At 33.6% G+C, this 26,904-nt stretch overlaps 4 protein-coding genes across 4 annotated transcripts; 2 read left to right on the forward strand and 2 right to left on the reverse strand.

The window, feature by feature from the left end:
- Positions 1-1,710: 1,710 nt before the first annotated feature.
- On the reverse strand, positions 1,711-5,555 carry LOC107485353 (flocculation protein FLO11). Its single transcript, XM_016105871.3, has 5 exons — positions 5,032-5,555; positions 4,472-4,583; positions 3,978-4,095; positions 2,688-3,680; positions 1,711-2,205 (listed from the first exon to the last, which is right to left on the reverse strand). The coding sequence occupies exons 1-5, from the start codon at positions 5,237-5,239 to the stop codon at positions 1,798-1,800; spliced, it is 1,839 nt and encodes a 612-aa protein (XP_015961357.1). The 5' UTR covers positions 5,240-5,555; the 3' UTR covers positions 1,711-1,797.
- A 1,339-nt stretch (positions 5,556-6,894) lies between these two features.
- Positions 6,895-7,894, reverse strand: LOC107485348 (cytochrome P450 83B1-like). The gene has a single exon (XM_016105865.3). The coding sequence runs from the start codon at positions 7,856-7,858 to the stop codon at positions 6,911-6,913; it is 948 nt and encodes a 315-aa protein (XP_015961351.1). The 5' UTR covers positions 7,859-7,894; the 3' UTR covers positions 6,895-6,910.
- Positions 7,895-12,917: 5,023 nt separating this feature from the next.
- On the forward strand, positions 12,918-14,435 carry LOC107485347 (uncharacterized). Its single transcript, XM_016105864.1, has 4 exons — positions 12,918-13,566; positions 13,667-13,764; positions 13,863-13,919; positions 14,001-14,435. Exons 1-4 carry the CDS (start codon positions 12,918-12,920, stop codon positions 14,433-14,435), a joined length of 1,239 nt encoding a protein of 412 aa, XP_015961350.1.
- A 492-nt stretch (positions 14,436-14,927) lies between these two features.
- Positions 14,928-15,856, forward strand: LOC107485346 (flocculation protein FLO11-like). The gene is made up of 3 exons (XM_016105863.1): positions 14,928-15,128; positions 15,353-15,406; positions 15,518-15,856. Exons 1-3 carry the CDS (start codon positions 14,928-14,930, stop codon positions 15,854-15,856), a joined length of 594 nt encoding a protein of 197 aa, XP_015961349.1.
- Positions 15,857-26,904: the final 11,048 nt, after the last annotated feature.

The following is a 26,904-nucleotide window of genomic DNA, read 5'->3' on the forward strand; positions in this document are numbered from 1 at the left end:
AGCCAGAGAAGCTGAGCTACTGAGAAAACGACATAATCATGTGCAGTCGAGGCAACAAGTTTCCAGTTAACCGGTGTTACTGTCTTGTGTCGTTGACAGAAACTAAGGGAATCCTAACTTAAATGGCTTCCCTTGCATTTGTCATCACAATGCATTCTGATGGCAGTTGGTTGTATAGGTGATCTGGTAAGCATGCGATTTCTCTCTTCCCCCTCTATTATTAGTATAGCTGTATAGGTGTTTTCAAATGATATTTCCTTTAAAATATAGTTTGGTTACACCCAAGACCAAGAATAACTTAAAATTCTAGATTGTCACAAGAAAATGTAGTGACTCATGAGTGAAGCAGTCAGATTCATTGATGGTAAAATGACATACCTTTCATAGCAGGTTTTAGAATTTAGAGATAGTATGGTCCTTGTGCTTATATCAATAGCATTAGATATGTCTTTATGGATTTGTTGGGAGAAATCTGAAAAGATACTACTTTTCTTTATGCCCATGAATAAGTCTCAAGGTTGTAGACTTGTAGTACAAGAATTAAAAATCATTCAGATCTACTTTTGAACCTAGGGAGTAGGCATACATCAAGGCTTTTTTTTGGTAGTAAAACGGGACTTAAAAGCCCAAAAAGAACAACGAAATTAGATGCAAACTACTGAGTCTAAGAGGCTGCTCTATCACTTCATGAAGGATTTTGATGAGCTCTGAAGGAACATCAAGGCTTATTTATATAGGTAACAATGACTTTAATAATTTATATGAAATCTTTTCTTTTTAGTTGGATGAAATCTTTCGAAAGTCTTGAATTTGTCTATAATTATAGACAATGCTGCCTATATTTTCTATGGGATTCGAACTTGAACTTTATTTACGATTTGGTTCTTCTATATCATTGGCACCTATTGCTCATATTTCATGGACGAGCATACAATTTATACCTAGTTTTTTTTTACTATTTTTACATCTAGGATTAACATATATTACTGTCAAGGTCAAGAATAAAACAATGAATTTATTTAAGAATTAAAAGACTTATAATTTTTTAATATCAATAATTAATTTGTCGTAGATCGGAACTTTATTTAAGAATTTATTGTTGGCCAATAAGTTGTTTGTGCATAAGGTGGAATTTAAACCCACCATAATTTGTTAAATAAATGAGTGAGCTAAATCATAAAAAGAGCTTTGAGCTTAGCCAAATTGTCATTATTCCTTAAACAAGTCGAAAGAAAAAAAATTCAAGAACGTTCTTTCACTATTCTTTTCCCTTTTTCCTATTTGATGCTGCATTAATATAATTATGAATTTAAAAGAACGAATGTGATTACACAACTGTGTAAAACGTTTTACACTGTAAGTGCATCAAAATTAAACTCTATAATTATATGCTTATTCAGATAAAGCGTTAAAAAAAGTTGTTACATTTTATCAAATAGAAACCAAAGGGCTGTCAAAATAGTTATGCACTCACTACTAACTTGAAGAGCCACAATGCTAGTTACCTACCATGAACTAATAGAATCTCTTTTTGTTTTTTATTTAAAATATTTTGAACTCAAACAAGCAAACCAATGTTTGCTTAAAGTTAAAGCATCATATCCATCTCTATGAGCTTAGTAATACACTTGTCTTTTGACAAAAGCATACTTTTGTATGCACAAAATACTTGTGTAATGTAATTCTTTGGTAGAAGGGAAACAAAAAAAATATTAAGAAATAACCATTATTAGAACATAGATATCATATTACAAATCATAAAAATTCACCAAGGATTATTATTAACCTCCTTGAATGCTACAAGAGACCAAAAGGCTCTGGCAAATGCTCAAATCCATTATCAAATATGGGACCTTGATCACATTTGTCATCAGCACTATGAAGCCAATTTGTGTTCTTCAAATCTTCTTTGAGCAACAGTGCATCGTAACGCGAACTCTCGTAAATGTCGACTTCACTACTAAGTTTTGATGAGGATAGTCTTTCATCCACCTCTCTTCCTCTTACCATATGTATTCTGTTAACATCATTTCCAATATCCAGATTGGAGACTCCATTGGTATGCAGGGTGGTTCCATTCATGTTGACAGATGCCAGAGCACTCGAAACCCGGTGGCTCTTGGGAGTGGACGAAGGTCTAATGCTCTGAGGGAAGAGTGTTGTGTTTGACAGCGAACGATGATTTCCTGCGCCGTTCCTTATATCCTATTCAATAGATAAATCAAATGGTGATTAAGTTTGGATTTGATATAACAAAATCAGAGGATTAATAGCTTATGGTGCAAAAATTTACTTTAAGGCATGTAGATAAAGCAACATGAAGGAACATGAGCTGAATGTGAAAAATCACATTGAGGGAGAAGATTTTAATATCATTTGGACCATGATTTTTACTCAAGGTATTTGATCCATGAATAAAATTTTCAAGAATCTGATAGTTTAACTCACTGTTAATGGAAAAATGTTTTTCATTTGCATCGAATGATACGCTGCAATATCATTTAATGTAACTCATCCTATTGTCATCTACTCTTTAGAAAGGTGTCAAAGAAAACATGTAGTAGTAGCAATGTATCAAAATTTTAAACTAAACCTTGAAACTGTTGACATTGGTAATCTAAGTAAATTTTGATTTTGATTACTTTAATCATGCAGAACTGGAAATATAGAGAGTACGAAGTACAAACCATGTGCTTAATAGCCATATCTAAGGATTTCTTTGATATGGTCCTCCCAAACCCAGAGTTGTCTGTAGCAGTGGTAGTTGAGGCCCTAACAGATCTCCTTGCAACGACTTCAGGTGGATGTTGGACTTTCCTAGGCTCAGGAACATCAGCATGGTGGCCATTGGTGCTGCCATAACTGCGAGTTCTCGCTGCAGGCTCTGTAGACCTCCCCCTACTCACAATCGGAGAAGAATGTCTTCTTGACACAGGAGCTGAAGCTTGAGGTTCAGAACTGTTTCCCTTCATGGTGACACTGCTGGGGCGAGACCTGCCTGCTGATACAGGCCTATCAGGCAATGTTGTTCTGAGATTTGGAGGTGTGTCGAGGGGAAAATCCGGGGGAACTATTGGTTGTGGTGGCTGCCTTACTCTTGGACTCGGCGAACTTGGCCTTGAAGATGGAGCTGAGTTTCTTCCACTAAGTGAAACACGTGAGGATGAAGTTAGATAAGATGATGTAGGAGAAGGGGATGGAGACAGAGATGGCATTGAGTTCCTTCTAGTAGGGGTAGAAGGCCTGGATAGTGATCGAGTTGGCGTAGGGGCCGATGGAGAATGCAAATTTGTAGAAATATGAGGCCTAGAACTTGGTGTTGATGGCCTTGAGCTTTGTGTTGATGTTCTTTGTCTGTCAGCAGAGGAGGAGGAGGCTGTGGGGTTGTTAGAAACCGAGCGCACTCTGGAGGGAGTTGAAGGCCTAGAAGACGCTGCCGGGCGTGAGGAAGGAGTAGAAGGCCTAGCTGCGGACGAGGAGCGAGTTACAGGGGAGGATGGTCGGGAGGATGGTCGGATGTATGACGAAACTGAGGCAGAGCTTGTGTTGAGAATTGAGGTGGATCTGTTAGAGGAATAGGTGCTGTATTGTGAGTGTGAGTTTGAGACCGAAGGGCGTGTCACCGAACTGCTTCTTGCTGGTCTAGAGTGATTATTGTTCTCAGATTGTGAGACTGAGAGCTGAAAAATCATTATGAAGACTAATAAATATAACAGCATTTAGCTCACCATTAAAATATATCAAACATGTATAAGGTTGTGACCTAGGATAAATAAATAACAATCACCAAGTGCATGTATACATGTAGGGAATGCCTAATAGATGATTTGGTTGCCATCCAATAAAATCCTTTCTTTTAGATGACCATTCAAATAGCCCATAGATAAAAGTAGCTAACTTGTTTATGTATCAATTTATGATTGGATATCTTTGCATACAAATTAAATCTATGAAGAATGATTTGAGGGAACACATACCCTTGAGGCCTTTGTGGTAGAAGTTGATCTAGTCAAACTTCTTCTTGGAGGCACCGTGGTTGGTTGGGGCTCGCCTTCTGATGATGGAAAAACTGGTGTGCCGGGGGGAGTGAGAAGCCTAGTAACATAAAAACAGAGAAATAATTACAAATTGGGGCAACCAACTGAAAAAGTTGGAACTTTTTGAAGTTGCACTCTCATTTCTGAAGTTGAATACATATAAGCTGGCTCACTCTCCCCTGCTATTAGAAAATAAGGACTGGAACTCAAATCAACACACCCCATCCAATGGTGGAGAGAAGGAAGTTGACTGGGTATACATGGAAAGGTGGGAACAAGAAAATTTCTTTACATATAAAGCAAGCAACAACAATGTCTTAATGATAGAACAAGAAGTCACAGATCCAGAATCAATATGTTCTCTCCATTAACTAGTGATTTCTCATCCACAGCCACAGAAACCTGAGAATCGACATGACGAAATCGATGCTTACCAGTCATAATCATGCTTTCCTACTTCTGTGGAAGACAATAGATCATCAATCCCATTTCTTGAAGGTTTTGGTGCTGCTCCTCCAAGTGAGAGCCTCCCCAGTTTCACTGAAACTACAAAATTCACAACTAATTATTCTTAATACATAATTATAAAATATATATAGTTATACAAATCAGTTAATCACTTCAAACAAAATAGCTGAAGCATACTTCAGATTTAGCACTTACCTAGTTAACAACATATCAAATCAAATAATAAGAAAGGAAAATTATTATTAATTTTCAATCACAATACATCCCTTTCACTCCCCAACATCAGTTCTTAAAAAGTTAAAACAATACAAAGAAAACAAACTAAAAGTGTTTTATGTTTAGAAAAAGAATCAGATTCAAACAAAACAAAAACATAATAAACCCATAAACAAACAAAAGATTGTTCAGTGACACATTAGTTGCAACAAAAAATACAGACAAAAAAGTGTCCATTCCCACATCCCAAGTGCAAAACCAAAAACCAAGAAACAAATTAAAAAAACCAGTGTTCACACAATTCACATACCATCGGAGGAATCATCAGAGGAAGTCACAGAGAGGGTACGTCTGTTCCTGGAGAAGAGATCCAAGTTATCTTCATTGTTGTTGTTGTTGTTGTTGGAAGCCATTCCATAACCATTCAAGCTTTGTCCTCTGCGGTGGTGATTCAATGACCCCAAAAGAGACTCTCTCACATTACTACTATTATAACTATTCCTCATCATTGGATTCATGTAACTAAGATCTAACAACTGAAACCAACATACTAACTAATCTACACTGTTTCAAAGTTCAAAGTGCAACACTCTCATCATTCATTCATTGATTCAAGATTGGATTTGGATCTGTAACTATGTAGACTTTGTGTTTACTTAGCTTGGTTGTGTTATTCATTGATGTACCATTATTTTGTGTTAAGTTTCTCTTTGGCATTTCATCAGTTATGTGGTGTGTGTGTGTCAGAAAATAATAAAAATAATAATTAAGAAAAATGATGGAGTTGGGAGATGATACCCACATGGCTTCTAATTTGTGGACCCACCACCTTCCTCAGATCTCTCACACTCATCACTTTTATCCAATTAATTTTGTTTTTAAATTTTTCTATTTTTTTCTTATTTCCCTTTCATTGATTTTGTTATTTTGTTGCTTCATTGATGATGAAGGATCAAGAAGGGATTTGTTGTTGGGAGAGACACATGCAAATTATACTAATCAAACTGTGCAAGTGTAACCATCCAGCACATGGCTTGGGTCATATCAATGCCAAATTCTTATTTAATAGAAAAAAAATAAATTGAAGATTTAAGATTAAATTATATTATTTTTATAATCTTAAAAATATTAAATATTGAAAAACAGAAAAATAAAAGATGTAAATGTAACCTTTTTTCCTTTTTTTATATTTAACAATTAATCTTTTGTATATACATAACATTTTTAATATACTGACTAATCATTTGTTAAATTATTGTAAATATTTTCAATGAGTAAAATTATACATACATTTTTTAAATGTTCTTTGTTCTAAACGATAAATTAACTTTCTAACACTAGGTTGACCCCAGACAGCTTTCAACAACTCAACTATACTCAATGTAATATTTCACGTATAATTTAACAATAAGATATGTTATGTGTACACTAAAATCAGCTATTAAAGTCACGTTAAAATATAAATACACATTAAAAATAAATTAAACCATACATATATTTATATATAAATACGCTGGTGAGTACGAATAATATTTTTGTTATTTAAAAATGTTTTTAACGAAAATCTAGTTGAATTCAAGGGTAAGCCATATCAGATGACAGACCAAACTTCTAAATAAGAGAAAGTTAGTAAAATGAAAAAAGTGAGAATCTAATAACTCTTGAATTATAGGACAGATATTCCCACGATAAAAATTACAAATTCAATTATGACTAACTCATTATTTTGTAGTTAAATTATATAATTGGTCCCTACACTTTTAGTGAAATTATAAATTGATCCTTACACTTTAAAAATTTGTAATTGGATTCCTAAAGATAATTAAAATTTGCAATTTAATTCCTATCGTTCAAAAAGTGTTTAATTTAATAGAATATTTTTAGCATATTCTCTATTTTAACAGAATATTTTCAGCATATTCTGAAAATATTCTGTTAAATCAACACTTTTTGACCGGCGATGACTAAATTGCAGATTTTAACTCTCTTTACGGATTCAATTACAAAATTTTTAAAGTGTAGGACCAATTTACAATAATTTCACTGAAAATGTAGGACCAACCGTGTAATTTAATCTTATTTTGTTACTTTATAATTTTTCTCATTTTAATTTTTTTCTAATTAAATAAATTAAATTCAATAACCAATAATAATTTCTTTTAACTAAAGCAAAAAATATTAAAAAGATGCTAGCTATAATTACTTACCATGAGCACAGCTTTTATATGATCTAGAGTGAGATCAAAGGAGAGTGAGTGATCATTCATCATCTCTAGAAAGATATCAATGATGTCTTTAACTTGTTGCTCATTGGATTTATTAGCCCTAGCTGAATCCATATGGTCAAAGATAACTCTTTCATAGAACTTGTCCAATTCCTTGAAGTTCTTATCTAGCCTCCAAAGTGTTCCTCTAAGCCAATCAACCCACCCCAACATGGGAAAATGATCTGAAAAGTAAAACTCAACCAACAATGCTTGAGCCTCATTTAGCAACACTTGCAACTTGCTCCTTTGGCCACACCCTAATTCTTCATCAACAACATGGTACTCATTACCATATTCTTTCCCAAAAGCAACCCTACATATCAAAGTGTTGGTAAAAAACATCAAAGTGTCACTCAAGTTTACAACTTTGTTTGAATCTTCATGTTGGGATATCCTCCTAATCATGTTTGCAACCTCTTGTTCTCTAAAGGGTCTAAAAGAATGGACCCTTTGAGAGCTAAAAAGGTGCAAAACACAAAGCTTCTTCATCTCTCTCCAATAAGGGCTATAAGGTGCAAAACCTAAGTCCAAGCCATTATATGACAATTTCCTTAGGCCTAAGTAAGGTGGCCTACTTGCAAATTTGAGGTCATGTGTCTTTAACACTTCTTTGGCTAATTTTGATGAGGAAATAACAAGGGCTTGGGTTGAACCAAGTTTGAAGGACATGATGGGGCCATAGTGTTTGGAGAGTTCTCTAAAATAGTGATGTGGGGATTTGGCATCAAGTTGGTGGAGATTTCCAATTAGAGGAAGGCCTTTAGGGCCAGGTGGAAGTGGTGTTCTTGATCTTGTTCTTGTGTTTCTTTGTGTGATAATGAAGAGAACAAAGATGGATACTAAACTTAGAATAACAACTAGGCTCTCCATCTTGCAAGCATACAGATTCTAGCACCATCTTTCAAATTTATAGAACCAATCATGTCTTTGTTTTTTTATGTAGAATTTAATTAATAGAACGGACCATTAATAAATAATAGTTAGGCTTATTAGAAATTATTGAGAGTATAAATAAGAAATTATACTATGTAATAAAAGAAAAAGAAGGAAATGAATGGAATAGGATAAATTTAAATTTATTATAAAGTTTAGGAAAATTTTCACCACTTTATTGAAATAGTAATGTACTGGGTAGAATAGGTAGATAGTTTAAATTTTGTTTGATAGTATATGCGTAATTCCTAAAACATTCATGTGTCGTGCTCAAATATAAATAGTAACTTTAAGATTTTAGTCTTTAATATACCAAAACTGCCTCAATAACTCTTTTTCTATCGAAGGAATTACAATTCAGTCATCTTATTAAGGATATAAAAGATTTTAATTGAATAAGACTGAGACAATTTTTCAATTAATTTCTAATTTTTATAACTAAAAATACATTTTCACACTATAATATATATAATTTTTTGTGATTCAGTATAAATAATTTGGATTAATGAAATAATTTATTCCAACATGCATACACTTTGTTGGGACTCATACAACCTATTTTACCATGTAACCAACTAAAAAAAATTAAATCCAAATCTAATTTACTGGTCAAGTACCACTCATTGTTAATAGTCTATCATGACTGCTAAAGAAACAGCTCATCAGCTTCAAATTGGTTATTAGTCCTTAGCTGAAATCGCTTGCATTTTAGCTTGATCATGTTCACTATTATTTCCGTCATTTCACTATCTAATTAGGGATATTTTAGGAATTGCGTCATATACTATCAGACAATTTAAATTATCTACCTATTCGTACTCGGTACATTGCTGTTTTAATAAAGTGAAAAAAACACGTAAAAATTTTTCTATTTTTAAATCGTTTTGTAATTATTGAATACCGGTGTACTAGTCAAGTATACTGGTACATGTGAAAGCTTTCCTAAAGTCTATTCCCTCAACCAATACAACACTTTCATCTTCTGTTGTTACATTGCTTGATTCAATTTTCAGAAATTGTTTTTTCTTTAATTTTTCAATTTTCTTCTTAAATTTTGTTTTCTACAAATGGATGTCCAACAATGGTCTAAGACGAATATTTTCTATCACTTGAAATTTGTACTTTTAGATTACGGGAAAAATGGTAAATTTACTTACCATTCATACCAATTTGGACTGTTCATCTTTTATATTTAATCATAGTGTTTTTTTTAAACATGTGATGAAATATTATAATCAAGAAGTTGCATGCCATTCTATCTAACTGCTGTTTGGACTGTACCGTCCTAACTTTCAAAAAATCATTATTCCACTGCAAACTCTCTCAGCCACTCATTGATGCTTATCCACAATACCACTGTATTTCCGAAAGTATAACAAATCTTTGTCCTTTCAAGAAATAATCAAATAATAAAAAAAAAATTTAGTCGCTTTTAAAATTTAATTTTGATATACTCGTATTGTAAAATATTTTTCACAGTTATTTAATTACATTTGTTCTTTTAGATAATCATTTATATATTCAAGTAAAAAATAGTTATTTTTACTGACGTGACAGTCACGTGATTAAATGTACGTATTTACTCTACATTTATAGTTTTTTTGTCAAATAAATTTTTGGGCCACCAAACTCTTATCTTTTAGGCCCAATAGATTAAGCCAAGAACACAATCATTTTCTTGAGCCCATTACCAACTAATTCCACTGAGCCCTTTATATCCATGAGGCCCATTAGAATATGTAGTTTTTGTCATTTCCTTTTGGGCTTTTTCTGAGCAACACAGTCACAGGGTCACACCTTAGTGCTCATTCTTTTTTCAACTTCAATAATATGATCCAAAGTCCAAAAATGAAAAACTTAACTTCAATAACATGATAATGTCAAACTCACTCCAAAAAAATAATATTGAAAAAGAGAAGGTCACGAGTTCCTTTTTTTTATGAAAAATATGGAGTAACATGAATTAGTTGACTACAAAAAAGAAAGAAATTAAACACAAGTGTCAATGAGGACATTAACTTCTCACCAATAAAGACAAAAAAAAAAGTGTCATAATGCAATATGTGACTCTAAAGCATGAGGATTCATTTCAAAAATAAACATGTGTGACATGCAAGCCATCATTATCATTAATGTTATTATTATTAGTATGTAGCTCTCAACAATTTTGTGACTCATCACCCAACCACAGCACTATGGCAATGGTGGGGGATCAAGAAATTGGTACTGAAGGGACAACAACACATATAGGAACCACTTTGGTCCATGCATTTTATGCATCCATTTTCAGCCATCTCTATTGAGTGTATACACATACATGTGCTATGTGTAGCTGGCATTTGATCATTTCAGGTCCATATCCTTTAACTGAGGGTTTTTTTTACTTTTTTTATCATACACTCCCTTTGATACTTTGGATGCAAATTCTATGAAACTTATATATATTCTTAAATAGAAGATGTAAAAGAAATAGAGAGAATAGTATTTTGAGTGTACTAGTATTCGATTAGGTTTATTCATTTGACACATATTATATTTATATTATTTTATACTTACGTTGTATTTGGTACGGCCCAACCCAGTTGGCATATTGTCCGATCCGGTCTGGCGCACGGGACAACTCAAACCGAGCGGCCGATTTAGCGGGCGTAACACGTCCGGATCATAACCCGAACACCTACTCTCCAACAATCAGCCACATGACAGTCGAGAGAGAAAATTTTTAGGAAAGAGGGCCTATCTTGTGGGACCCGCCTTACTGACAGAGTATATATGGAGAGGGCCTTATCCTTCCTCCACGGTATGTCACTATCCTATTACTCCCACTGTCATTTGCACCACCTCTGACTTGGGCGTCGAAGTGTCATTGCAGGTAGCACCTCTCACACCGCAGCAGTTCGGGATGTTGTGAAGTTTCCATCCTCATCCTCTGGACCCAGACCAAGGCTGGTTTCTACAATCACACCCTTAGAGCTCCACCGACCCGTCTGAAATCCGAAAAACCGAACAATATTATATATCATATTTAATTATTTTATATTATATATGACATCTTTTGTTTTGTTATATTTATATTGGATTTCTTAGTACAAAAGTTAATATCATATATTAAGGATGTTGAGTATTAAGAAGGTTTATAAAGTAAATTAAATAAAAATTAATTACTTTTTCATTAATAATTATATTGCATGGAACAAATTTCACCGAATAATCCAAGAATAGCCAATATCTCATTTCTCCTTTTTTTTTCAGTTTACAAAAATCTTCACTTTAAAAAACTAAAATAATACTAATAAAAAGCGTTGATGTCATATAATAAGCATAATATTGTTACTGATTTGTATTTGTAACTCACTGAATCTTAATTAATCTAATTTGAGTTAATTAAACCAACATGTGTTGCTAGAAAATACTCAACCCACCCATTGGCCAGCGACAAATCTTTAAATGGAGTTCAGTACCGCGGTGGATTAGTCTCTGGCCCGGGCTAAAAAATACCATGGAAAACTAAAAAAAGAAAATACTCAACCCTAAGATTTCACTTGAGAAAATTGTATCAAGTAGCTGATAATTGGAACTCTTTAATTAATTTGATGAAGTGAAGATGGTGGTAAGGTTGGTTCCCATGTGATATGGGCCTCCATATGTTGGAATTTATTAATATTTATTATTATTAAAATTGATTTAAATGGTTGGATAGTCATGTGCCGTTGCACCTAAACGTCCTTTGATTGCTGAACTGAAAATAATATAATATAAATTCTCCTTCAACCCTAAGCGGTGGCATCAAAATCAAATTGGTGACACAATTGATTTCTATGTACCTTTCTTATGATTGGAACATTTTGCTTTCATTGAGATGTTCATGCTACCAAAAAGGAAGTTTAGTTAGGAATCCAATCCAATATATAGTATCATTACCACTGTGTTTATTATCATATAATATCAGTATTCTTAGTAAATAAAATTCAAATATTAATGATCTAATCGACACTAAAATAATTGTTAGAAATTAAGCATACATGTTAAGAGACAACTACTAATATGCAGACTATAAATTATCATAATTTATTCTTACTGATTAGAATAATTTATTTTGTATAGTCATTCAATTATTATTTGTATTATATTTCGTTATTATTGTTTGTAGTTATTGAAAATTCAATCGTTAAATTCAACTTAATCGAAATTCTATCGATCTAAGAACCAAAAAATATTATTTTGGGTTAATTTACGAATAAAATCTAATAAATTAAATAATTTGAGTTGATTGAATGGTCAATTTACTCGTTTACTTAAATAATTGTTGGGATTTAAATCTTGTCTTGTGCATACAGTAATTTATTGATTAACGATAAATTTTTAAGTGAAATTTAAATTTGCGATAGGTTAGTTCTTGTTTTTTGGGAGTAAAGAATAAAAAATATCGTGGATAACAAAAAAAATTAATAAATCGATCAAAGTAAGTTGTTGACCAATTTAATTTTTAAAATTCAAGTAATAATGGGCTAATGATAGTAAACGTTGTCGTTATTTTTCTGTATGCTAACTTGCTAAGTGTGTTTGACCTAATTTTTTTTTTACCTAATAGTATATGGGGCCTATTTTATTTTATGATAATTAGTTATTAATATTGGTACGATTACTAATTTATGTCTCTAAATTCAAATGGTGTATGTGTCTACTCTGGGAGGGGCATTAATAATGAAGTGACCTTGATATGATAATATTTGATGTGTATAAAGAAGAAAAAAGAAAAAGACAGAGCATGGATGCTTGGACTCTAGATGATTATTATTTGAGCCACAAAGACAAAAGAATCTCAACACAAAAATTGCTTCATTATTATTATTCCAGCTACTCTCAATCACTTTGGTTTGGGCCAGAGACATGAGACGTGAAACATGAATGTACATGTGAATTGCAGGCAATGTTATGGTGCACCTTTGTTGAATATGTTGCAGTGTGCACTCTAATATTCTAACCACATTAACTTATGTATGTGGCTAACTCTGGTGGCAATAGGCCTGGAGTGGATAATGTAGGGAGATACTATGTAAGTGAAGTCCCGACAGAGCCTGAGAAAATCATGTTTGAGTACGAGTCCAAGGAATTGCACACATCTATGGGATCAGAGGATGAAAGTGAAGGCCACAAGTTTCCCGAGTTTGATGATGACTATGCTCATGGTCAGGGCAGATTCGAGTTAGGGATGAGGTTTGCAACTGTTGAACGGTTTAAAGATGTGGTGAAGGACACATTCATTGCTGAAGGAAGGGAGGTTAAGTGGATCAAGAATGATACGGAGAGAGTGAGAGTGGGCTGCAAGGATGAAGAGTGCAATTTCTTGGTTCATCTGTCTTACAACAAAATTCTGCAATGTTACCAAATTAAGACGTACCAGCCAGAGCATAGTTGTGCAAGGGATTTAGGGAGTAACGTAGCAGACCAGCATTGGATCAGCAGGAAAATTGTGAAGAGGATGGCTACCCAACCACACATGACCACTAGGGAGGCAACTGAATTTCTTAGGGAAGAATTTTCTTTAGCTCCCCATCCTAAGATGGTGTATAGAGCAGTAGTTGAGGCCAGGGATAAGATTATGGAAAACGAGAAGGAACAATACAAGAGGACAAGGGACTATTGTGAGCAGATTTTAAGTACAAATCCAGGATCTACTACAAGGTTGGAACTTATGACAATTCCAAAAGCCCCCTGTTTTTGACAAGATATACATATGCTTAGATGCCTGTAAGCGAGGGTTCAAGGAATGGTGTAGGCCTTTGCTGCACCTGGATGGATGCTTTCTCAAGACATACTACATGGGGTGGCTTCTAGCAGCAGTTTCCCAAGACGCAAACAACCAATTTTATGTTGTTGCATATGGGTTATGAGGGCTGAGACGAAGGATGCCTGGAAGTGGTTCCTGACTAACCTTTAGGCAGACATAGGAGATGATGCAAACCATGGCTGGAACTTCATTTCAGATCAACAAAAGGTATGATGCATTATTGGTTCATTATTGCACACTTCATATATTTGCTGAATTGTAAATGTTGGCTGCTCATGTTCAATGCAGGGTTTACTCCCTGCCTTAAAGGAAGTCATGCCAAAAGCCAGGCACAGGAACTGCGTGATGCACATGTGGAAGAACTTCGTTAATAGGTTCAAAGATTTATACATAAGAGAGGTTGTCTGGGAGTGTGCCAGATGCACAACAGTTGTGGAGTTCAAGGACTGTATGGAAAGGCTGAAGGCAGTGAATCATGGGACTTGGGAATACCTCTCAAAGTTTGAGCCAGAGACATGGGTCAAGGCGTATTTCTCGCATGGGCCGAAAGTTGATAACCTCACTAACAACATGTGTGAGGTCTTCAACGCCAAAATTGTTAATTACCGCTGCAAGCCAATCCTGACTATGTGCGAAGAAATCAGGTGTTACCTGATGAGGATGATGGTAAATCACAAGCGAGTATTGGAAAATCACACTGGTAAACTAGCACCAGTACAGTAAAAACGGATGGAAAGATTACTTACTCTTGGGACAAAGTGGACAGTAGAGTGGGTTGGAGATAATGAAAGAAAAAGGTTCGAAGTGAGCCGCAAAGGAAGCAAGGTAGATGTGGACCTCATTAAGTACACCTGTAATTACTGGTAAACCACAAATCTACTTGTTAATTACATTGTTAATTGTTTTATCACCTGTAAATCTGTAATTTAACTAGTCTTTGCTCTATGATCAAATTGAAAATATTTTTTGGTTAGGGATGCCATGCACACATGCACTTGCTGCTATTGTGAAGAGGCGTGACAAGGCAGAAGATTATGTCCACCCCTGGTTGTGTATAGAATCAATTAGGAAGACATATTCACACTGCATCAAACCAGTCCCTAGTGCAGAATTCTGGCCTCGAACTGAGTACTCACAACCAGAACCCCCATCATCAAGAGACCTATTGGCCAGCCAAAAGTTCACAACAGACAGAAAAATCCTGCTGAGCCATTGATGCAAGGTGGAAAATTGAAGAAGTCATTCTCGGTGGCTTGCAGTAAGTGTGGTGAAAAGGGCCACAACTACAAAACCTGCAAGGGAGCTCCATCAAACCCCAACTGGAAGCCTAAAACAAAAAAGCCTAAGAAGAAAGGAGGAAGCAGCTCTCAACAACTAGTTGTGCTTCCTTTATCCCAGTTAGCTCCACCCCCAGTGGTAAGTTTGCATTGTATATTTTTGGTTTGGATTATACACTACTATACAGATGCTGGCTTAGAGCATAGTTTGTCAGGGACTTATCTGTCTGATTGCCATATAGTTCAGGGGTTAATTAGTATTAGTAACGTTTCCTCAAGGATCAGGATGTCTTAGTGTAGACAAGTTAGAGGACAAATCTGTCTTATTATCTTGTTGATACCCCATGTTCATTAACTGTCCAGGATTCTTCAAGCAGCCAACCAACCAACACACAACCCCTGCAACAAGCAACTACTGTAACTGTTTAATTTGTGCTCTTTGTGATGAAGTTGATATACCTACTTGTTTGAATTCCAGTTGATGTGCTTTAAATTTTTTTCCATTGGTTAGTCTCCTCATGCGTGCAGGTTATGAGTGCAGCAGGACCAACTCATGCAAATGCTGCACCAGCTCCAACCAGGGTTACTAGATCCACGCTTGTGATAGCACCTCCGGTCCCAACAGTCACTCCATTCAGGCCACCAACCCCAAGTACAACCCCTCCATGTAATGCTCCAGGCAAGGCTCGAGAGATTGTTAGCAACACTTCTCACCCGAAACCATCAAAATTCAGACCAAAGCAGAAGATCTTCAGGCCACTGGCACCACTGGTTCAAGGACAGTCTGGCACAACGCAGGAAGCAGCAGCTCAGGAAGTCTCCCAAAGAACAACACCAAGTGACCCAGCATCTAGGGAATCAACATGAGTGAAGGTTGACGATATTATGATTTTTTTTTGTTTACATGTGACCCAATGTAACTGATAACCACAAATTCTAGATACAATTTCCTTTTTTTGATTTGGGTCTTTATTTTGAGTTAAAACAGCACTTGTCAAGTAAGGAGATGTTAATGGTAGCATTCCTTTTATTTTGATGTCAGTTTAGATGATGAATGTATACTTTTACACTTTAAATATCAGTTGTTGAAACTTTTATTTCCTGTGATTTTGCCAACTTTTGTTACCTACAAACATAATCACAAACATGACCCAAAGTGATACCAGATGCACAAATGATTAATACATTTCATTTCCAACATTTTCACCAATCTTACATCATTCCTTACAACTAAATAAAGCAAAAATCAGGACAACAAACATCACACGTATGCTCCAACCAATTGGATTTTTTTAACCTCTAACGCTTCTATCCTCTTCTCTAACAACAATGTCTTATTTTCCGTGTCTTTCATCCTGAGATACTCTTCACCATGCAGAATTTGCTCCTACCCCAGGTACCTTGTAACACCACACCAAGACCGGCAACGTGCTCGTCCAGCCACAAAAAAAACTTGCAGCATTGTTGTCTTACCTGCACAAAATCAATCCTCAAGGCTCAGAAAAGGTTGGAATTGAGGATAAACCCTAACACAAACGGAGTTACTCAGATGTCATTTGCTTACCTTATAAAAGGGACATCCCAGAAACAATCTGTTCGGATTGCTGCTCGTTCTCGACATGAACATGATTACATTTTCTCCACAGAAGCACCTTGGTGACACACCCTCTTTTCCATCATTGCCATTCGGAACTGGGCATCTTCTCGAGCTTGACGATACTTCTTCGGATGCCATGGTCGCAATGCTCCATTTCTTCCTTCACCCGCTTCACTCTCAGACTGCATTCGAAGGATTAGGGTTAAAGGATTTCATAGATTGGGGATGGGGGAGAAACGACAGCGTTTTGGGCTTTGAGGACATATTTGACTTCTTTTGGAAAGCCCAGCCGACGTGGCAGCCCGTTACGGCTAGCTCACCGCCACGGGAGCCACGTCACCTTTTTCCGTCAGGGCTAAACGGAGACACTCTAACGAAGTGGTAAAAATGTCCAATTTTCTAGAGCGTCAGGGACATTACCGTATTTCCCAACTCTCGAGGACGAAAAAGTCTGCGGTAAAAAAAGTTAGGGACGGATTTGTCCTTTACTCTAAAACTTAAATACAAATTCTTTTTATGAACAACGTAAAAAAAATTAAACTCTAATGGTCTAACTTTATTTACTTTTACTTGCATTAGGGGGCATGATAATTAGTAGAGTAGGAAACGAGATGATAGCAAACAGAATAGTTGTAGTAGGAGACGACCAAGAAGAATACGGATATTTCACTTGAATTGGGTGCGACGTCATCACGCACCTAGCCTATGTTCACGGTGACTATATTTATTTATTTTTAGTTTGAATAAAAACTTTTTTATATTATTTATTGGCTATATCAAAAATTTAATTATATAACATGTATTCTAATAATGTATGTATTTATTATTTACAATTTATAAAAATTAAAAAAATTATTTAAAAAAATTATTTTCAATTTTTACTGACTTAAATTAATATTGTTTTCTAATGTTATTATTACTAACAGTCATGTTATCAGTATATTAAAAATAATTATTTTATTTTATCGTCTGTAATATTAATTAGAATTTACTAATGTTAGCTTCACCAACGGTCTTTTACTATTGGTAAATTTAATTACCAATGTTTTAGTGGTTGATAAAGTCATCAGTAAAATTCGCAATTTTTATGTTGTCTGGTTTTATTTTTGATGAGTTTTATACTCATATTTCTTGTTTTTCTTTTCTTTATTTTACTGTAAAAATATTCATATATAAAACAATGAGTAATTAGATTTTTTTTAAATGAGTCATATTAATTAGGAGAAATTTTGGATGTAATTATTTTTATATAAAATTAATAATAAAAAATTATTAAATAATAATTTAATTAAACATGTTAAATTATATAATGACTTTTAACTAATAATTTTATATAAAAATAATTGTACATGACTCTTTGTCTATTAATTAAAAAAAATACGGATGTCAAATTCTAAATGCAAATACAAAGGAGACTGCAAAAATAGGAAAGCAAATAGATTTTGATCTGGTTTATACCAATTAATTATTAGGTGAAAATTCAGGTGCATTTAACTTTACGTAAAGTTAATAGTTGAAAGCCGTTAAATAATTTAAATAATTTGACTAAATTTTTATCTAACAATTCTTAATTATCAATTTTATGTGAAGTTGATTGACCTAAATTTCTACCTAATTATTATTATTATTATTATTATTATTATTATTATTATTATTATTATTATTATTATTATTATCTCATTTTAAGATATGTACGTAAAAGGCTTTGACTTGGATATTTATATATTCATAAATAAACCACCAGTTAGTCATTAACATATATAAATCGATTATGTTATGTGTACACTAAAATCAGTTATTTAAAATTAATTATTAATATAAAATATATATTAGAATATAAATACAGATTGAAAATAAATTAAATTACACATATATTTATAGATAAATACATTAATAATTAATTTTAATGTATAAATAGTATTTTTACATTAATATATGTTTAAAGCGTGGCTCATTTTTTTGGATATCTAAACTGTGTATGTGTGTTGTGCGTCGTTATGAAGACTGGGGGTGTAGATATGAATGTAGGGTAGCTTTTTCTGAACGATGGGGTGAAAAAGTTGGACAATTCGATTTCTTTATTAAAAAAATAGGTACACAAATCGGACTATCCAATTTGTGTGGGAGAAAAATTTTGAATTTTGGTGTATGTAATCGGATCGTCTAAATTCAATATAGTTTTAATTTTTTTTTAAATTTTGGCAAGATCAAATCGGACCGTCCGATTTGATTATAATATATGTTATTTTAATGCGTCATTATAAATCGGACCAACCGATTTGTTGTGTGTGTGTACTAGTTTGCAGATCTCATCATCATCATCATCTTCTTCTTCTTCTTCCCTCAACTCTTCCACCCAGATCTATTATTTCGTATGTGTTTAAAAAAAAATTTACAGTGAAATTCATATTCATGTGAGTGAAAAAAATGGATGATAGAGTTCTATTAAAAGTATATTATTTTGGTCAAATTTTGTTACAAATATCTGAAGGAGTGAAATTTGTTTGTGAAAATCCGTTAGATATTGTTATTCCATTCACAATCTCATTCGAATAACTAAAAGGCGTTATTTGTAAAAAGATAGATTTTGAAATGTCAAGAAAAATATCATGTATTTTATACAGGTATCCTATACCGGTATTTGGTGGATTCGTTCAATTTCAAACCAAATATATAACTGATGAAGCAAGTATGCAAGAGATGTTTTCAATGTATATTGAAAGTCGCGCTCAGATGTCATTCATTGAGTTGTTTATTGAGTTTGAACAATCTGAAGACGACCGAAATATTGAACGGGAAGATTACAATAGTGACAATGAGGACGAGTTTGAAAGCAATTACGAAGTTGTTAGTCTAATGGAGACGAAGATCAAGGTGACGGCACTATGGAGGCAAACGTCACAGGCGTGGCAAATGCACTGAGTTTTCTGAATATATGAATGCGGGTACGTAATTTCCTATATTTATGACTTCTTGAAGATCATCCAATGACTTCCTAAAGTGAGCAAGACAAAGATACATATAGCGTCGGTTTTCGCGCTCCCAGTTACGCCACCTAATATGATTTATTTCATTAACACAATTGGATTCTAAATATGAAGGTACGATGTAAATCGATAATGTTACCTGTTTGCAAGCAGAAAACTGCAGGGTTCCCTAGGAACCGGCGCAATATATGGTAGACGGATCTAAGCCTAAGATAGCAGAAGTGTTAGTGGACCATTGATTTTCTTATAGTCAAAACGAGATGCCCTGCATAACACCCTGTACATGTGTGCTAGGCATGTCGATCCCCAACTATACTATCCGATACTGCCAAAATCACGAAGCAAAGGCAGAAACTTTCAATGCACACCTGCCCTAAACTTGTCTCCAAACAAGATCATACTAAATAACAACATAATGTGACACTTCACGTACCTCTGAATGCTCTTTTTGTCAATCAACTGTAAACGTTCTTTTAAATCCTGAAACCACGTCAATTTTATGAAGCTTCCTCTACAGTCTGACTTTCTCGGTGCAACCCCAAATTGGTGCAAACACTCAGCCTCTAAATATTCGTCACTACTTATAGTCACTCCTGTCACTTGAAGACCATTTATCCGAAGACCAAGAATAACAACCACATCTTCCAGTGTCACAGCACACTCCCCAACTGGAAGGTGAAATGTGTGTGTGTGTCTGGGTGCCACCTCTCAACTAGAGCATTTAACGGTACTTTCTGACATTGAACTATTCCAATATGAAAAACATAATAAAAATCAATAAATTATAAATACTCCTCCACATTATAATTGTACCGATCCGGAACATGGTTATAAAAACCAGATCAGACCGACCAGTTTAATAAGGTTAATCGAGAATCGATCATTTGACCGGTCCGGTCCATTCCAAAATTGTCCTACAAAAAACCAAAGAAAAAACCGGCCAAATCAGTAGTTAACCGTCGAACCGGCCAAATCAGTTGGGTTTTTGAAAGTGCTGGTTTCTTAAAATCCACCAAACGGCGTCGTTTGACGTAGAGAAAAGAAAAAAAAAAACCTAAAGTTTAACCCTATGCAACCTATTTCAAAGAGCACCCACCACACAGCACACACAGCAGTCACCACACCTCCTCAACCCTAATTTCCTCTTTTTAGCTTCCTCCAACAAACTCCACCATCACTACCACAATCGTTGCCAGATCGGAGCTGTTGTAAGCGGATCGAAGCAGTTGTCACCGTCGCGCATCGAAGCAGCTGTCAATAGCGTCGTTGGCTTGAACTCTGAACTCTGAAGCTTCTAGCGTCACGAACGTCTACTCAGCCCTGTTCTCCTCGCCATCGCCACCATGCATGTTCTCCTCGCCGTTGTTCTAGTGCCTCCAGAAGCTTCCTTCCTTCAACAAGTTCACCTACAACTGCGACAACCACACTTTCAACTTCCTCGTCGATAATGGCTTCAGTCAGTTCTCATCTTTTTCTCTCTAAATCTATTTTTCTCTGATTCAATTGTGTATATATATATGCATCTTTTCAACTGTACGCTTCTTTTTCCTTAATTTTTGTTTAATTATTTTCATCTTATAATTTTTACACTTGTTATAATACCTTAATTTTTCTTTAATTATTTTCATCTTATAATTTTTACACTTGTTATAATATAGCTTCCGATGCCCCCAAAATTATCCTAATTAAAGATATAACCTTTTTTTTTTATTCTCTGGCATGATGTGTTAATAATTAGATTGATAGCAAAAATTTTTGAATTATGAATCGTCACGATAAAGATAAATAATTAGCTACAAAATATAATATTTTATTAGTATATTTATTATTTGTGTGATCCTTTTAGATTTACTGGGTTGTCAATTGTAATTTTCTACTAGGGACCAAATTCTTAAGAGCCTGAATTTGTTCATTTTTTTTTAATTCTGATAGAAATTAATAAACAATGGTGATAATGCTGTGATGAATAGCTAAGTGGGTTCAAAAAAGGAGATTCTGTGTTAGATTGTCACGAAATTTGTAACTAAAATTGAACTATGGAAGGATATAATAATGGTAAATTAGTAATGCTGTATTGGATCCTTAAATTCTTGTGCTTGTGTTATGATGATATCAACTAAACTATACATATTCATTTCCTTTTGATCATTTCTGGTTCTCAACTCTGTTATTCCACTTTTCTTGAAATTCTCATTATATTTATTTATTTTAAGCTCAATTCTATATATTTAAAAAATATTAAATTTAAATATTTGAAATATGTATATTAAATTTTTAATAAATTTATTTTATATTTAATTAAATCGGTTAAATTCTGATTGAACCTCAGTTAAATTTTTAAATCGTTGTACCAGTCATTCTACCGATTTATTGATTGGTTCAATTCTTGCAACCTTAATCCAGAAACAGTAATTAATTATATGTCAAATTTTGTGAACTCTACAAAAACATAGCAAACTATTAGTCAAATTATTAATAATTACTAATTTACTACTAAAAATTAATAATTTTCTAATAATAGTAACTAATTTATTAAATTAATGCTAAATTTATTATTAATTAGCTAATTTAGTAACTAGCATATTGTATGCATAAATACAACTAATCTACTAATTATTTATCTATTATTATTAAAAAATTTCTAAATTTAACTACACAAAATATATTAATTAAATAATCTAACAATAATCGTTAATTATTGAAAATACCAAAAAAAATTGATTTTACTAAATCCAATTTACTAAACTCCATAATAATAATAATAATTTAACTTCTAAATTTTATTAATAATACCAGAAATTATTTCGCATAGCTTTTAATTTTTAAAAATCATGATATTATTATTCATATTAAATATTTTAGTCAACTGTTCTCTAAATTTTTATTGAATTAATTCTTACATAATTATTTATTTATTCATAAATAATTTATTGAATAATCATTTTTATTTCACTAATAATAAATACTAATTTACTATTGATAATAACTAATAAATAAATCCTAAACCGTATGACAATTCTAATTTAACTAACAATATTCCACTTTAAAATTTTAACTACAATAATATATTTCTGTCAATTAAATATTTAACAATAAATAAATCATTATTACCGAAACAAAAATATATTATATTTTACAATAATAACGTAACTCTAATAAAATTTAATTATTAATCATAATTTCCAAAATTATTACAAAAAATTATACAACAATAATAACGTGACTCTAATAATAATTAGTTATAATCTTTAAAATTATTACAAAAAATTATAAACATATATTTTTTATTAATCTATCAAATTAGTTTAATTCAAATATTATCATCGATTAAAATGTTCACTAACTAAATTTAAACATATATATTTTTAACTATTACACTAACTATTAACTAACAACCTAAATTTCAATAATTATTTATAATATTTTTGTAACATAAAAAAATTAAAAAAGCAAACTTACATAATTATAATAACAGATACAATTAATAATATAAAGTTCATGATAATTAATATTTTTATATTTTTATTTTTTTGACATTATAATTTTTTTTATTGAAAAAAAAAGAAATTAAAATGATAAAAAAAAGAGAAAAAATAGTTGCTGAGAGGGCTCAAGAAAGGAACTTTAGAGAGAGAAAATGGGACTTTAGAAAAGAGGGTATGTTAGTACAAGAGGTATTGTATTAGGGCTTAATGCATTTATGACACGTAACTAGAAGGACATAAATTAGACGGTTTGATTTGTGCATCTTAATTCGGATCGTCTAATTATTTAATTTTAAATCGATCTTGACATCATAAGTGCATAAAGTATTTATAGATTTTATAACTGCATTTTATATTATTTTTTTTATATCTAAATTAAAAAATATTAAAGCGTAACTATCTAAATGATGTGTTTAAATAACATTTCTTTTTATATCTATTTAATCGCTCGAGAAGATAAGTAACAATGAATAAATCAAATGTAGTCCCATCTTAGAAAAGGGGTAAGCGTCGGTAAGCCTCCCAACTACTACAAGATATTATTAAACTATTGCTAGATTTTGTTATATTTGGTTTTAGTATAAAGAGATTTAGTTATTTAATCATGCATATGAAATATCATTTTTAAGGTGCATTTTGAGAGACGTTGCAACTAACGTTAGATCTATCGCACCAACTAACCTAAATCTTCCTTCGTGTCTCTTTTATGACCACAGCCTACGCTCAACAGGGTATATATTGTTTCCTACTTAATTGACAATACTATATTATTTGCACTTGCAACTCATCAATTCCACATTTATTTTAATTAACGGTGATACTATGTTGCATTGTATTTTCGAGCAAAGATTATTATATATATGCAATGTACACATTGTTTACAAGTAAAGAAATTTTTATTTAATACTTTTACAGCTCAATTTTAAAACTCAACCTAAAAATAGCGGTTTGTCCAAGTATGTCTTTCTTGAGAACATGGTGGCCCAAAAATAAAACTTAATTGAACGAAATTCAAATTAAACTCTATCCAAATCTAATACAGATCGAACTAAGGGTTTTTTTTTTTTTTGAATTTCTCACCATTTACTATAAAGAAGTCTAGGGAGTTAATTATAACATAAACCAATTTAAACTAATTTTTTATATTTTTAATTTTAAAATTTAAAAAATTAGAATAATAGAGAGTTGTCGAGCTAATTTTTTGTATTTTTAATTTTAAAAATTAAAAAATTAGAATAATAGAGAGTTATTTTTTTTCTTTTTTATAACAAATTTTTTGCTTTTTTTAACTAGTTGGCTCTAGTTAGTTACCTTCTTAGTTGGTTCCTAATGAAACCGTTACTATAAATGAAGGGTATAAAATTTTCCTCAATTATGTAATAACTCTAATTCTTACCTCTTGGACCTTTATTAAATTTGATTATCGAAATTTTTTATAGGTGCTTCTACTATTATTTCTTTAGATAATCACTTACTCGAAGTATGCTTCCTTCAATCGCCAGAGCTAGCCCAACTTAGGATACAAGTTAGCACTTGCTTAGCCCACATGGACCCCAAACAATGCTGATCGAGGAGTCCCACCAACTATTTAGGATGAGATGATATGCCTCTTAGAGAAGGAATTGGCCACTGTCCCCTGTAACCAAGGGTGCAACTCCTAGATCCAGTTGGAGGCCACTCGAACAACAAAATATCATGCCAGGAAGTAGGCGAAGATTTTATTAAATATCAATGGTCTGAATATAATAAAAAGCTAAACAAAGTAGAATATAATGAAATATACGTGAAATAAATTAAATTCCTAAACCCTATGAATTTCGGTAACCATCATCATCGTTGTCGTCGTCTTTTTCCTACTGAGGCGGCAGAGTAGGCATTGATGTCGGTACCCCCAGCAGCGTTGCCATTGGTACCAGTAGCACCGCTGCTTCCAGCACGTATTTGTTCGTTGTACACCTCCATCTGCTCTCAAAAACACTTTAGTCACTCCACTTTCTCCGTCAAGTCTGAGCTGATGGCAACAGCTCCTCCCACGCGTGCAAGAAGCTCGTTATACCTCTGCTCAAATTGCTGAGCTTTTTGGTGAAGCTCCTGAGTGAGCTTCTGCACCTCCTCCCTCAAGTCGATAACTTCCTTGGGATTAGCAAGGCTGGTGACAGAGGCAGAGGCAGACGAAGCTGCCAATGTAGAGGTGTGGAGGCCACTGGAGAAGAACGACCCCAACCCGAAGACGCGATTCTTGTAGGGCTCAGAGGCGGTCTCGCGCCAAACCTTATTAGGATCTACCATCGAGGCATCAGAGCTGGTGGGGTCGTCCCCACTAGGGGGTTGAGATTGCTGGGTTGCGACATCCAATCTCTAAGTGTAGTCTTCCTGTGTAACACATGTTGTGATTAGGATGACAGTTAATTGATGTTAAATTGAATAAATTTCAAAGTTAGAATTAATTGAAACTCACATAATGAGTTGCAGACATTCATCAGCAAATCTCTCCTTGTTGGCCTTCAACGTATGGGTTTAATTGAAAGTCTTCGCTAATGTCGCCTCATGATCCAACGACTTAGACTACACATATTGAAACCAACTAATAAAATAAATCAAGTAACAATTAATTCAAGTAAAAATTAACAAAGATTACCAAATAAACTACATACCAGCCTACTCTTCATCTTCATAAAAGTCACTGATCCACTAGTATATTTCGAAGACCTCGACGAAGCCCTGTTAGCTCTATTTATTAGACAGTGACGCTTGAACCCCTCATTAGTACTAAAACGGACATCCAGTTCCTTCTTATGATCTGGACGGAGCCAAATAGTGAGGTTGTCATGCCCTTGACGAACGTCCTGCGTCATCTGCTGAAGTCACTTAACTACGAACGTCCTGCATCATCTTCCTGATCTTCCTTATCCCAAATAAATTTCTCGTGCACAAAGTAATTCAACATTAGTTAGTCAAAATAAAAAACAGTTAAAATAGAGTTAATTCAACAACATTGGGTTCTTATCGCCCACTTATGAAATAATCAATCTCTGGTCTCGGTCATACAGTGTGGTACATGGACTTAATCACATTGGAAATCTGCTGTGTATATGCATTGTTGTTTGGTGCAAACTTATCATTGAAAAATTTAAGATTAACAAACACATAAAAATACATAAAACTTAACAAATTCAAAATACATTGCAGATAAAAGACATTAAAATAGTATGTATTCACACCTGCATGCTATCAGGCCAAATTCTCATCCGCATTACGATCAATGGTAGAGGGGCATCTAGCTAGGAATCAATAGAGGAATCACCCACTGCGGGCTCTGTTGCTGGAGCTCTAGGGGGCATAGCAGAAGAAAGCACGTAGTTCAGATTTGGGACCATGATGAGCTGTTGGTTCGTTGGACCCACCTGAGATGTCATAGGGATCGACGGAGTAATCGGGGTAGAGGGCGATGATTGAGCAATCCCTGGAGATTTGGTGAAAACCATCCCTTTAACATGACCACTATAAGAAAACGCTGAGTCCCGTCAGATTTACCGTCGAATTTAGCGTTGAATGTTAGCAGCGAGTTTTCCATTGGATTGACTGTCAAATTTTGTAGTAAATTCGTCACCTGAAGTTATTACCGTCGGAATATTGTTACCGTCAGAACATTGTTTTCGGCGGCAATATTTGGGGGAAGGAAATAAGTTTCGACGTGCTTAACGTCGATGGTAATATTTGGAGGCTAGATCCGACGGTAACGTTTTTAGTAAAACGTTGTATTTTGGACACGCAAATTATATTTCGATAAATTTGGGACTAAATTTAAAACATGAATCCCTTCTCCCTTACTTTACGAAGTCATTC

This window comes from Arachis duranensis, chromosome 4 (genome assembly GCF_000817695.3).
Source record: "Arachis duranensis cultivar V14167 chromosome 4, aradu.V14167.gnm2.J7QH, whole genome shotgun sequence".
Classification (NCBI taxonomy): domain Eukaryota; kingdom Viridiplantae; phylum Streptophyta; class Magnoliopsida; order Fabales; family Fabaceae; genus Arachis; species Arachis duranensis.